We start from the raw sequence: 14,530 nt of genomic DNA, 5'->3' as shown, positions 1-14,530 counted from the left end.
AAACAGAATATCCTCCAAACAGTGCTTCCATTGTTACAGGTTTGGTCTTGGGCTGATCCCTTCTTAGCAGAGCCAGTTCCCATAAGAACTTGCCTTTTAAATGGAAAAAAGTAAGGGAAAAAAAAGCTAAAAATAAGCAGAGAGTGGTTCTGCAAAGGGAAGGGGCAGGTTTCCAGCATCAGCCCAAAGTACCAAAAGCTGCCACCCTTTTAAACCTCTTTTACTTCAAGTCTTATTTGTGCCATTCCAGACCCCTGTTATCACAGCCCTTTGCAGAGCTATGACACTGCCAGAAGCCTGCAAGTGCCCTGCTGCCGAATAACCCCACGTGGCCCACAGAAAGAGCAGGAACAACCATACCTCTGGGCTTCGCGATCATCCTTGGGGTTGTAGTTGGACAGGCAGTCCAGGATGAAGATCTGGCCCCACTCCGTGCACTCGTTTAAAGCCGTCAGCAGCTTGTTAATGTTCTGAGGATTCAAATCCAGCAGGTTGCTGTTGGGATGCGATTCACTGATTTCTGACAGGGCAGCCACAGCGTTTGCCACCACCTGGGAGAAGAGACAAGAAGATGCGTTCTTTGCTAACATGCCGTCAATGCCTTGGCAGGGATTAACTTGGGCTTAGCATAGGTTACACATGAGAAAAACACGGAGATCCTGGTGTCGCTCTCAGCCGCTCAGCAGCAGCTGTCACGACAGCCATTGAGTCTTCAGGGACCCAGCACAACCTCGCAAACAACCCGGAGAGCCCGAAGCTTGCCTGTAACCTTCTCTTAGCCAAAATTTGAAGAATGTCTCAGGGAGGAAGTGAAAGAATAGTCACACAGTCGGAGGGGCTGCTGAAACACAGGAAACATGGAGAGCCAGCATGGGCGTAAAGAGCAGTTTGCTAGAGAAATTATACCTTGAAAGTATTTTTGTTGAAGAGAGACAAAAGCTAAAGTTGTCTCTGGAGAGAATGGGGACCAGGACCTCACAGGAGACTTTACTCCTAGAGCTAAAGAGTGTCCAAATGAATGAGAATATCTGACCTTCCTGCAGGCTCCAGACTTCCACGCCAGCATGCTTCAAGTAAACATTATCTCCCCTCAATTCCAGGAGATGCTCAACTGATATAGTCAAGGTCTCAAAACCTCTAATTGCCCTACTGATTCAGGAATAGAGGTCTCTTGCCTAATTTCTCCTTGGCAGCCCTGTGACACGTGGCTTAACGCAATCTGATGAATAAGAACCATCACCTTCTCAACAAGGAGACGTCTGGTGCCAGGCAGCCTTCAGCTCTGCAGCAATTCCATTGGGTCACCCAGTTACAAACCAAACACACAACTTCCCTAAAATGGACAACTCCTGCTAAATTTTTAATAACACGTATTTCAATTCCAGCTAGTCTCCATAGCATCCATTTGTCCGCTTTACCAAGTTCCCAAGCACTCCAGCAAAACTCAGCACTGAAAATATTCTTGCTGCATTTAAGACTATATAAGGTCTTCTCTTCGCTGAGCGCAGATGAAAGGAAGCACAGAGATGAGGTCCAAGGTCCAGCTTGAAAAGAGCAAGAAGTAAGAGTGCAAGACAAATTTCTCATTTTCAGTTCCGTACTCAAATTCAACAGTTATTCTTACATGCCACATGAAGATTTTTAAAATAGAAGAGCTGCATAATATATAGACAAAAATAGAAAATTTGCAGACAAAAGTCTTTTATTTAACTAACAAGAAAAGGGATTTAAGCCCAAGTTTGACACGCAAAACTGACATACCCTATAAAAAGGCATTTTCAGGATATTTTACAATGTATATTCACGTCCAGCCCAACTCACAATTCATACCTGCCAAAATGAAGATTTATAGCATTATTTTCTATGGGATTAAGGCAAAGAAACATCTTATCTAAAATCATCTGATTCTTTGGATGACTAAAGATGCTTTTGATGCAGTACACTGAAAACAAGAACAGCGCGACCAGAAAATTCTCTGCATTGTTCCCATCACTGTTTGTCATTAAACCAATATATTCCAAAGTCGTTGCACAAGCACAGTAATGTTGATTGTTTTGCATTTCACACCTAGAGGTCAGAGATAGGATTTTGATCCAAGATTTTATGAATTTCATTAGTCGAATGAGCCTTCTGTCACCAAAATCATTAGCAATCAGAACTGCTGTCTTCTTGCACTGTTTTAATGAGTAATTTATTAAGATATGCTGCTTATTCTTCCCCTTATTTAATTTGCCTAATTCTTGAATGGTTAATGCGACACAGCTTAAAACTGAAGTAAACGGCAGTTTTAATTTAATTATATTTTGGAAGCTTGCAAGTGAAGACAAACCGTAAAAGCAACTGAAAAGTTCAAAACCATTATGGAGAAGCACTTATAAAATGAAATTAGGACTTTGGAACAAAAAGTCTGAAATACCTCCAAGCCAGAGACCTGACTGAGAACAAGGTCTTGTGTTGAGGATCTTTTGGGGCTGTTTTCAGGAGCTGGTGGCATAATGGAAGTGTCCAAATCAAAGCTGAGGATGGGACATTACATGGCAACCCACAAGATGTCAGATTTCCATGAAGAGCATCCCTGAGAAAGAGTCTCGGATGGCAAGATGCCCTTAGGAGTCTAGGCTGTGGTCTTCTTGGGTGTCACAAAAAAAGCACTGGAAGGAGCTATGAAACATTTGGTGGCAGCTCAGTTCTGCCAGACGGGCTGGGGTCTATAACGTTACAGCCCACAATTATAGCTGGTCCTCACCTTCTACCTTAGCAGAGTGGTCACCTCGGTGGCAAGATAAATGAAGCAAAAGGGGATAAGAGAAGGGATAGGGAATATCTTCAAACTTTAAGCAACATTTATTAAAAAAAAAGTACTTGCTGGCGATTCACACTGAACATATTGATATGTTACGGTATGCCAACAAAAATAATTAGCATCTTCAAGGCTTTTTACACAGCCGCAGCGCAGTTGAAATGAAAACAGATTTCAGGAACCGGTCCAACACAAACACTGGTTCAAGTGCGCAGGCTCACCTCTTCGTTGGCGCTGCCACCGGCTTTGCTACGAGACACCAACAGAGAGCAACACCGGACAGCACAGCACGGGTCCATTCCGGTACCCAACAACTGGGATACAGCATTCATCACTCACACACGGAAAAAAAGTCCATTAAGAACCAGTCAACACCAATTCAAGTATTACATCCCCTGGTAACGTAGTATATACTTTGGTAGTCACATTTGTGTCACTGGAAATATTTAGAAAGATGTTTTGGCCAAAGCAAATCTGCAACATCAAAGGTGAACCTTAACTCTTCAACTCAGTTGATTCCTCTTCCTTAACAGAGCAACATAAGAAGCAAAGTCCAACTGCACTGAACAGCAAGTACAAGGTACAAAGTGGTAAAACAAGCTACATAACATTTGTTGGCAGTTTTGTTTTTTTGTTTATGGTTTTTTGTTTGTTTTAAGCTTGAAAATAAACAGCAGTGATTATACACTGTTGGGGACATATTAGAAGTAAAGCTAAAGCTTTACAAGTGGTATAACGCAAAGTCCTCCATGGAACTGGAGAACTTTCGCAGCCAATGCCACCCTTTGGCTGAGGGAAAAAGCCATAAGCTTCTTTAGCAAACGAAGTATTTTCTGCTTTTCAAAACATGCAACAAGTTCATTTTGATGAGAAACCAAACGGGGGTTGTGTAACTTATTTCACAGATTGGAAGAAAGAGACTAAAAGGACAAGAAACTAACATCTAGTATAGTCTTTAGTCCTCAAAAATAATAAAAAAACATGGGTCAACTCAGTAGCCACAGATATGTGAGCCAAAACAATTAGTGAACAGGAAAAGCTTTGAAAAGCTTAAATTTGTAAGTCAACTCCATGGCAAAATGCCTCACTTGACTTGCAATTAAGAATAAAGTCTTCTAGCTAACAGCTACCAATCAATGAGTGGCGGCGTAAAAAAAAAAAAACACCCTAGAAAGTACAAATGCAGACCAGATTGAAGATATAATAACAACAGGTCCGTGGCTGCTGATTTAAATCAGTTTACCCTGGGTACACTTCAGCATTTTTCAAATGCAGTCACAGCAGCATCCCTTTCAGCACAGGTGAGCCGAATGACAATAAACCTGCTTTTTGGCTGGAATTTCCCAACAAATGTAGAGCCTTGTAGAAGCGTCATTGGGATGAGGATAACTAAATCTCACAGGCTCTTATTAAAAAAAAAAACAAAAAACCAAACCTTGTGCTTAAAACTACATTACAGATTTAACAAGAACTCAACATTTTTAAACCCACCTACAGACAAACCCGCTCTGCAGCCAGAGAGACCAGATCCGACCTCAGGGAGAGCTGCAGAGGTAGGAACGTGGATTTGCCAGTTATTCCTTCTGGCAGCTCGAACCTTTAGCTCAGAGCAAATGGTATAAAATACACTAACAAGGAGGAAAGGGGGTGGGTGAAAACCTGAGTGTCTGCCTATCAACCCACACAGAAAAGCTTTGCAGGGGGTGGGGGGACAGGAGGGAAGCTGGGCAGATCTAGAACATCAAACAGTCAAAGCAATGAGATTATTCTGTTAGCATCCCAGGCTAATTGGAAATTAAACCAAGTGTGTAATGAAGGTAATGAAATACAATGTTCTGGTGCTTAAAACAGGAACCTCTGGCTCACCATCCCATTAAAATGAGGAGAAAAATGAAGAAAAGGGGGAAAAAATGAAGGGGCTCTGAAAAGCTGCTAAGGAAAGGTGGCTTTCCCGGCACGGCTGGCGGCTCTGACCCTCAGGAGAGCCAGGACCACGGGATGTTTTTGAGAATGGAGAGGTGCTGAGATTTTTGAACAGTGCACTGATCTTGCATGGTACATTCGTGTCATTGAGCAGACTCCCAGATGGGACATTAGTGGCATCCACATGGACATGTATTTCCCAGGGCCGCTTGTTTTCACGGCCGCAGATGATGCTGTGTGCCTGAAAGGGCCCTAACAAGTACCAACACAGACAAGCTTCATGGTATATGACCCCCTTCTGTTCATATTATAATTCTCTCTCTCATCTACAAGCCCCCTTTACTTTCCTTCCCTAGAAATGGGCTATGAACAATTAAAATGGCCCAGTCAGGCAAGTCAGAGAGCCTATATGAACCTCTCTCATTGTTAATGCATGCAGCGTATATGGCTTTAAATTAAAACTCTGGGAGACTAACACATCCCCAGTCTATGTATAGTCTTGGAAAGTAATAGCTCCACTGTTCAGCCTTAATTGTGACAGATTTCTAGGGCTTTGGGTAAGTCATTCATTTTCCACTAATTCCATTGCAGGAGGCTGTACTTTAGCACCTATAAGTCTGGAACCGCGCTACTGGATACGTGATCAGCTCCTGACCACAACCCAAAAACTGCCTGGGTGGGGCAGACCTCCTGCTTGCTTTTTGGAAGCGGAATGATTTATTTTCTGGAGGTGGCAATGACAGGGAAATCAAAGTGTTATGCTTCCCACGGTGTGCTTGCCCTAACTGGTTTTTGCACTTCCCTGCACCTACTGCACACTGCAGAAAAATGCCACTCTGTGACAGACTAAAGCAAAATCAGAACGTATTGGTTTTAAGACAGGAAACCAGACTTCCCCCCAGGGGAGAACCTCTTGTGGTAGGTGGGCAAGAAGGTGTTCAAGGATGGCTTCAAAACAAAGGGTTTCTCCTTGGTACAGCTGAGCTCCTCCAGTGGAGGAAACTTTTTTTCTAAGACCCTTTGCAATTTTCCTTGCAGAGGTTCTCACTGGCACCATCCAGTGGCAAACAGAGCCGTCTCACATCCTAAAGCTAAGCATCAATAAAAACCTCATGTGGCCCTAAAAAGGAGGGTGTGGAGTTATAAAACATCACTGCCACCGGGTTTTTTGACAAATGGTGCTTGTCAATAGCTAGAAGTGTCTGTTCCGATTAAAAATGTAACATCTAGACATGTCAACAAAATTCCCCAGCACCCTGATTGATACTGGAGATCCTGGAATCATCTATTCAGCAAGACTAACGCTTTGGAAATTAGACACATACTGGTAGCAGTAATTGGAAGGTGACAAGTCTCTGATGGATGAATTTGTCAATTAAGCTTTATAAACGAGGGGTCTGGGAGGACAGACTCTGCAGAGTCATGGAAATTTATGCTTTATCATACAAACTCATTGCATCTCTGTCAGACTGCTAGGATTCAAAAGGCAGGGAAAAGCGTGGTTTCCACGGAAAACGCTCAAGATGAGCGTCCCCCATCCACAAGCCTACCAAAACATAGCAACCTCTACCTAATTTCCAGCTTGCTACTGCCAGCTATTTGCTTACTTCACAAAAAGTGCTGCTCTCCCTCCTGGGCAGCCTCATGTAAACCGCAGGAACACCCTAGAAAAGCCCCAAAGTGAAGCCCCCATCCTTTACCAGTGCAACAGTCTCATTCACCGTAACATATCCAACACTGGGTAAGCAAATTCCACCCACTGATACACAAATGCCATCAGGTGCCTCCAAGAAGGAAATATTATCTCCACCTGCAGCACAGCACAAGTGGATGAAGAAAAACCCAAACCACACACAAGACCAACACAGACACGGTTGGGGGACTTCAAGATACAACTTGCATTCTCCAACACCTAGGCTGAAGAAGAACTTTTTAAGGCTGAGGACATGCTGTAGAGGCACAGCCCACAGCTCCCAGCGATATTCAGCTCTGTACTAGGATGTGAATTTTGAAGTCCTTACCAGCCTTCACGAGCAGGAACCACGAACCCATCCAGGAGTGGTGATTCACTCCTTGTACCAGTTAAAACATCAGCTGCAAAGGGGAAAAACCACAGCTGTGAGAAGTCCAAGTGCTCTCCCATGCCCAGGAAGGTGGTGTTCCACCCTGTTGTACAAGAGAAGTCCCACATCCCAGCCACAAAGTCCTTTTGGGACTCAGAGGACCACAAACAGCTTCTCAGCAAGCGGCTCATTTCTCAGCTTTATCACACAAGCAGAGAGGGATAAAATTCCTGCAAAGTACACAGCAGAAGACAGACCAGGAGGTAAAAGCTGCTTCTGTTTCTAAACAGGCTCGTACCCCAGGGCGCTGTCTCAGGAAGACATACTGCTTGACAGCTAGGAGAAAAAGAGAACAAAATGAGGACCTTCTTCCTCCATAAGTTCATCCAGGAAGCCCAAACATACACTCGGAAGTTCTGGCTGGCAGTCACCACAGAAGAGGCAAGAGAGCACTGTGATCTATATCAATAGGTTTTCAGTCTAGTCTATGAACTACAAAAACTCAATACTGCCAGAGGGAATTCTGATTAGATCTAGATGGACCTCGCCACCTCTACTTGTCAGATCTCAATACATTATCTTCTTAGTGCAGGTTATTAAATACTAAAGACAAAAATACCCAGGCACAACAAAATAATTATATTCCACACACTTGGTATATTTACTAATCAGCTTTTTATGTGACCTCAGTTTACTCCATATTGATTCACAAGTGTTTCTCTCAATAAATTGTGATGTACAGATGTCATGCAAAACACGACATATTACTGGACAGCACATAAGTGCTGTATCTATACAGCCCAGGAAAAAACAGCAGAACAGCCACACTTGGGAAACCTTTGATCCAGCACATCACAGTGATCAAGCAGAACATGAGGAGGAAGAAATGCTACAAGGAATTAAAAACCTGACAGCACCCAGAAAAGAACTGGGAGAAGGTGACATCATCCCACCTTAAGCCATGAGGATAGCAGGGAGACTGACAAGAAAACTATTGCATGGGTTAAAAGTATCCTAGAAGCTCGAGGATTGAAAATATTTGGATAAAGGAAGGTTGTTCCATTCAAATACCGAAAGACCAGTAAGGCTTAAGATGGATTTCTTATGTTTTTCTGCTAATATTTACACTCCTGGAGAAAAACAAGTGCAGCAATAAAAGCCAAGAGGGAACCAGTTACAAAATAAGGTGTCTAATGATCAACACCTTGGGTTCTGCTTTAAACTGCTGCCATCTCGTGGTCTTGCTCTTCATCACCAGGGCTCAGCACTTGCAATAGTCCAACAACGAGCAATCAGTGATGAGGTCCAATCCACAGGTTACAGAACAAGATGGTATCAGGAAAAAGAAAAAAAAGTTTGTCCAAGACTCCAGAGAACCTCTGGCCATCAGTAGGTGTACAACGGACCTACAACTCCCACCTCACTGTTACCTGCTCCTGTTGCTGGGTGTGAATGGTGATCTGGAGTCACCTGCCATCTGTGTATGATCCCAAAAATCTGGGATGTCATACTGAAACGTTAGAACATGAGGATTACGGAACGACACGTTTTCTGAGTTGCACTACACCAAAATTACCAGCAAGAAAGGCCCTGAGGACTGACTGAGTCCAGCAGCACACTGACAGTCCAGAGCGACCAGGATCTGGCTTTATATTCATCCAGACCTGGTTCTGCTGAGATTCATGCAAGGAAATGCAGAGCAAAAATGAAGGTTTGCCTGAAGACAGCTCTGGGAAGAAATGAGGGTTCCCTCTGTGGAGGGAAACTCTTCAGCGCGGTCCCATGTGACAAAGGGTGGTCACAAGCACTTCAGGCTCATCTGTAAAATGAGATTAAAGGCTTGGTCCACAATCAAACTTCTGCAGCATCACTACCCAGTAACCGAACCAAGCCCTTGTATGCGTTACTGGCCCATTGCCTGCACAAGGTAGGACATCTCAGATAACCGAGCTGAAATGAATGTAGTAAATCACCAGCCCAGCTGGTAACTTGCGATACATATCCATATCAATATAGATGCAATTAGAAGTTTGAATTCATTAGTGCATGAGAAACTGCAAAGCTAGCACAGATTTTTTTCAGAAAAAGCTACTGAACTACCAGCCTCGGCTGTCAGTCCTTTAATCACAACTACAGCAGCTCATCTGGCCGGGTGCAACCCTGCACGTCTTCAAAAGATCACTGTATAACTGGTTTTGAATGAAGGTCAGATCCTGACAACAAAAAGCCCAGATAAAGGCAGAAAGCACCTTGGCTGTGCACCTACAGCACCTCAACAGGACTTCAAAGCAACGCCCTGAACATCCCCAATCTCGTACAATTCAATTATAATAAACTATTAGTCAAAAATATGAAAAAAAACACCAAAACTTTCTAACAAGGTCACCTCCAACTTAGATATCTTTATGATGAGGGTGATTTGAGCTGATAGAAACATGCACTCTGATCTCTGCACAATTATAAGGCAATTAGCAAGCCACAGATGGAGTTGTTACTCTACCCAGCACCCCGCTAGAATGTTTAGTGCTTGCTCATGTGCTAAAGGCAGCCAATTACAAACCCATAAAAAAACCCATCTTGAAGACTATTTTTCAACAGGAGGTTTTTAGCTCCTGCTCAAAATCTTCATTTCTCAGAAGACAGAACAAGTGTGGATTTCCTGTCTAAAAAAATTCTGCTTCATTAAGTATCTAATGTTGCCTATTTCCACAAGTAATCAAAAGAGGAGAAACATTTACAATAATATCAGTATGAATGAGTGCAGATAACAGGTTGCAATGACTGAGATGCACCGTTTACAGAGGAACAGGCCATAAGGATAGAACCATCTGTACCATTCTTTTCAGCAGTCTCTCTTTTGATACCTGATACTGATAGACACATTTTATTTAAAAACAGCTTCTAGGTAGGGCTGCGTTCCACCTGATCATGGAGAAATTTCATTTGACTATATTAAAAACATAAGCTTTTCTCCACTCACTATAGGCCAGTGGATTTATCTGCATTAGTGAATTAATTCATCCAATCTCTTACTCCAAGAAAAGCCAAGGCAGGAAGACAACAGCTATTAAGCTCTTACCAAGGTAGTTACATCAAGTATTTCTTGATCTTCTGACACATCTGACCAGAAGTTAAACTTTTGCTGCAGCACTCAAGACAGGCAAAACAGGCAAAAGCCCGAAGAGATCTAAGAATAGAAGGTATTCCCTATTTTCTGAGGCAACAAGTGTTCTCTAACCAAATGCATTCATCATGGTGCATCAGTTGCAATTCAAAAGCCTTCATGTTACTGATTATCTGCCCATTACAAACTCAAGCATGCGCTGAAAGGACGTATACGTTACCATAGGATTGGAATCTGCAATCAGGTCGCGCAGGGAATCCAGAAATCCTTGGTCCTCCACCATCTGGGCATTGATGTCATGCAGCTTGGCCACACAGACGGCTGCAGTCTTTCGTACATAAGGGTCTTCATCCTTCAGACACTTGCGCAGAGGCTCACACAAATACTCTGTGATCTTGTCCACCCTGATGCATCCCATTGTACGGACGGCCAGAGCACGGATGAGAGGGTTTGGGTCTTCACAGTCCTGCAAGGGGACAGAATATGCAGTAAACAAATCTGCACCGCTGGCCACTGGTATCTTCTCTGCAGGTAGAATCAGGCTGTTCTCATTTCAAACAAAAAACATCCTGATTATATGCTAAAAACAGGCAGTTAGTTCAGATCAGGGATAAAAGGTGGAACTTATTCAGAGAAACATTCTACACCATCTCAAGATGGTTTCAGGCTACGATGGCTTGTAAAATTGTGATCTCGGTGTCCCTTGGTTCTCCCCAGGCAAAGCTTCTTTCAATATGATCTAGCGGCCAAATCTGAAGTACAGCTAAGCTAGAGATGCAACTCTCACCACCCAAAACCCAGCCACAGGCAACTTTCAGACAGAATAAGACACTGGTTTCTAGCCTTAGTGGTTTAAGAGAGCAAGAGAATACAATGGGAAAAGTCAACAAGCAAACACAATCCACCAGTCATCAAGGTCTATTTCTTACAGGCCATCAGTTCTAGACACAAGCTTATTCCTTAAGTTTGCAACATAAGAAGCACTAAGCAAAGGCTCATCTAGAGGTGCTTTTCTGATGAGAAAAAACAGAAGGGAATGTAACACTTCATACTTCAAGGCTACGTAATTTTACATACATCCAATCCAATAACATTTCCTAGATAAGGAGAGGCAACTTGACAACAGAATTAAAGGCAATACTGCAATCTGGCTGTTATTTTTCCAATGAATCCTCTTTCGGTTTCACCAGAGATAAATGTTTTCCACAGAGAGCACAGCTGAAACATTCAGACAAGAAGTAAACAACCATATGACAAAGACACTACAAAGGCTAGAAGATGAAAAATATAAAATATTTTATCCAATGCCAGAAGCTGCGTCTTTAATGATGATTAGTAAAATGATAGAAGCAGCTTTCCCCAGAGCAGGCTCTCTCATAACCACTTACAGGGGCACTTAAGTCATCTCCTCTGCAATAACTAGCGGCAGAGAGGACCCAGATCATTGGATTCAGCCAATCAGCTCCTTATTTTCTGCTCCTCTACAAGCACCCCCAGCCCAGAGACTCAAGTACAAAAGCAGAGACAAACGGCAGTTCACAAAGGCTAATGGACAAAGGAGACACGGGGACAGCCACTGTGCTGGACTATTTTCTGATGAGCCACGAGAGCAAGTTACCTTCACAAAGCTGTTGACAGCCATAATGGCCATATCTGGCTGACTCTTGGCGTAGTTCATCAGGTACAGGTAGACCAGCTTCTTCAGCTCCAGGTTGTCGGTCTGCATGCAGTTCACAACATCAGGAAAGAGCGAGCTGGATAGACAACGGTAAGAAGAACAGTGAGACTGCATGGTATGCAAAGGGGAGAGTATTAATAACAATACCAAGGAAGCCAGGAAAACTGGAGTTCCACTTTAAGTACCATGCTGTCTCATGGCAGGTCAACTTCCCTCCCAAAACAGTTTGCAATGGCTTTTATAATAATAATTCAATCTCTTCTAGAGCTTTAACACAGGAGCAGGTAAAAACTAATGCAATTTCCTCAAGGTATTTTAACTGGAGAGTTCACCAAACCAGAAAACTCTACCATGCCAGGCCTAGAAATGAACCCACAGGAAAAAAAAAAAAAACGTTGCTCAAAAATATTTTCGTAATGCAAGACACTTACAAATAACCTGCCGAATTTCAGACTAGGAAACTCTAGAGCAATTGAGAGCTTAAGTGCTGACAAGCTGAGTTTCACTCAAATATCAAGCAGCAATCTGTAAACAGCACTGCAGAAGTTACACAGGGATATCTGCAGCTCTTGGTTATGCTGTATAGATCTAAAGGTGAAGGGCATGTGCTGCTGGCCAAAAGGATTATTTTTTCTTCCAGTTTATCTGTTTGTTCATTCTATGATGTAGTCACAATACTAAATTTGCAACCTTATATTAATTTTCATGACAACAGACCACACTTCCACGAATCCAGGACTACTGCGACTTTACTCCAGTCCTGGAGAAGCTGGAAGGAAGAAAGTATTCACTCAAGTAAGTTGTGCTGGTTGCCTCAAAGACAGAAAAAAGTACTGGGGACAGTGTTGCAGAAGGTAAATGCCTGTGTCCTTCAGCTGGTATGACACAAAGGTTCAATTTAAAAATAACTCATTTTAAAATGTAGCATAAATTTACGCTATGAAAAGCAAGGCCAAGAAAAACACTTGGAATTACCTTTCTGAGACTAAACCCAGGCTAGCAAGCAGTGAGAAAACATCATTAAAGTGCCACCTAAAACACTTGAGTTCTGGATGGGTTTTTAAACAAAAAGGGCTAACGGGCACCCAGCTAAACTGGCACTGACAACAGTTGTTTCTTTTGCTTTCAGTAACAGGAAGGAGCTTGAGAAACTGTGAGTCAGGCTCAGCACAGACAAGGACACCGCCAGCCTCGTTACCCAGCCGAGATGACGAACTCAGAGCTGTTACATGGAGCGTGTGTCACCGCACCCCACAAAGTCCCAGGAGAACCAGAGCTGCTTCAGGTGCAAGAAAAGCTCCTTTTACCTGACATCCTTCCCCACGGTCATGGCCGCAATAACCTTCTTTACAGCTTCTTTCCTCTTCTCTTTCTTTTCATTATTGAGTTCAGCCTTCAGTTCAAAAATCTCCCCTGGCAGAAGACAAAACAGGTTGAGCCTCTTGGGAGGAGAAAAGGGTCTCACTTTAGGTATAGTTCAAAAGTGGCTTTTTGCTTTCCCAGCCTGTTATTCCCATAAAACTGGTACAGCAGCATGTGGAAGCTGTCAGACCTTATGGAGAATGTGCTTGAATGAGAAGCAAAGCTGCGACACTCAGAGAACGATATGGGCTATAACTTGCTAACGAGAAAGCAGTTAACGAGAACCACGCTGCGTGTTGCAGCTCTCCCACTTCTAGAACATTAAACAACATCACGGTAGCATCTGTTTCTCAGAGACAACTATTATATAATCAGGATGAAAAGATAGCTAGAGATGCCAGATTAGGGCCTGCAAGAAAAACAACTAACTTAGCTAGGAATTTTGCCCAGACTTTTTAACTTTTGCTCATCACCGCCTGCCTCCTGCGAATGCAATGAGACAACAGCAGACTGCGGTGCAGCCAAAACGCCGTGATACAGTGGCAGAATCAGGAAAGCACAAATCTAGTCCAGTGGAAGAAATTCCTTCCAAATTCAAAAGACAGAGCTAGTACTAACAAAAACAGCAAGTCAGACAGCTCGCCTGGATACTGCGGTTGCCGAAGCAGTCCTTTCCGTGACACTAGTTCTTTCAGATATCACTGCATGGAAAGTCAGTTCAGGCTGGATCTCAAAAGTGGCAAAGCAAGTTTGCAAAATAAAGTAACATGTGCAAAACACAGGTTATCGGGTCTCCTTTAGGACTGAATTTAGAGATAAAGTTGTTCCTTAAAGATGTGGACTGCATTTGCTTAATTTATGAGCTCATTCTGAACCTTAATAAACCATAAGTAGATCAACGCTGTAGTTTTTTCATTGGCAAGCATTCGGCAGAAACATTCAGCCATTCTGAAAATGAGAGGTTAATGCGAACCATTTTCCACATCTACTGGAGAAGGATGAGCAACATCAGGCTTAAATTGCAGCCAGCAAGAGCCAGGATAAACACTGTTTTCTTCAAGAACAGTTTAAGAAACAAAATCTGCCTGCAACAGTTTCAGCAGAACAAGCCCTGCTCTGGAACAGGTGAATGGGTAAAATGTCCTCAAAGATCCTTCCCAGTTGTCCCATTTTTAACTGCTGCAGTTTGTCCTGAGACAAGGTGCCCACCACACCTCCAGTGAAGCCAAAGGAAAGTCAAACAGGCCCTGCAGCTTTGGAGGAAATAGCGATTAGAAATCCCATCATCTTTGCAACAGTGTGATGTAGAGGTATACACTTACACCTTAAATATTAAATATCTCTCAATCAACTTATATCCTGTGATGCACAACAGAACAACCATGCGCAGTCTTGAACTCGTTAGCCCATAACTAAAACTTTGACCAGATCTGAGCTGAAATCCCAATGTTTTGTTCTCTGATCCTCGAAAAAGCAGCAATTTGGGTCATTTTGTGCATCCCAAAACTGTATAATGCATCAGTTTTGTCTTTTGTCACCATATGACCTACTTTCGAAGTTTGTCCCTGGATGATTAAGAC

The 14,530-nt window shown here is 43.0% G+C and overlaps 1 protein-coding gene across 2 annotated transcripts in view; it reads right to left on the bottom strand.

Moving 5' to 3' along the window:
• Positions 1-14,530, bottom strand: part of AP2B1 (adaptor related protein complex 2 subunit beta 1) — a 75,476-nt gene that overhangs the window by 56,875 nt on the left and 4,071 nt on the right. For both annotated transcript variants that reach the window (XM_065647285.1, XM_065647286.1), the window contains exons 3-6: positions 12,896-13,001; positions 11,529-11,664; positions 10,131-10,376; positions 361-551 (exon numbers count right to left, since the gene is read on the bottom strand). In XM_065647285.1, coding sequence (XP_065503357.1) covers positions 361-551; positions 10,131-10,376; positions 11,529-11,664; positions 12,896-13,001 — 679 coding nt within the window. The remainder of the gene's footprint in view (positions 1-360; positions 552-10,130; positions 10,377-11,528; positions 11,665-12,895; positions 13,002-14,530) is intronic.

Source organism: Caloenas nicobarica, chromosome 17 (assembly GCF_036013445.1).
Source record: "Caloenas nicobarica isolate bCalNic1 chromosome 17, bCalNic1.hap1, whole genome shotgun sequence".
Lineage (NCBI taxonomy): Eukaryota > Metazoa > Chordata > Aves > Columbiformes > Columbidae > Caloenas > Caloenas nicobarica.
This window is presented reverse-complemented; position numbering and strand designations above follow the sequence as displayed.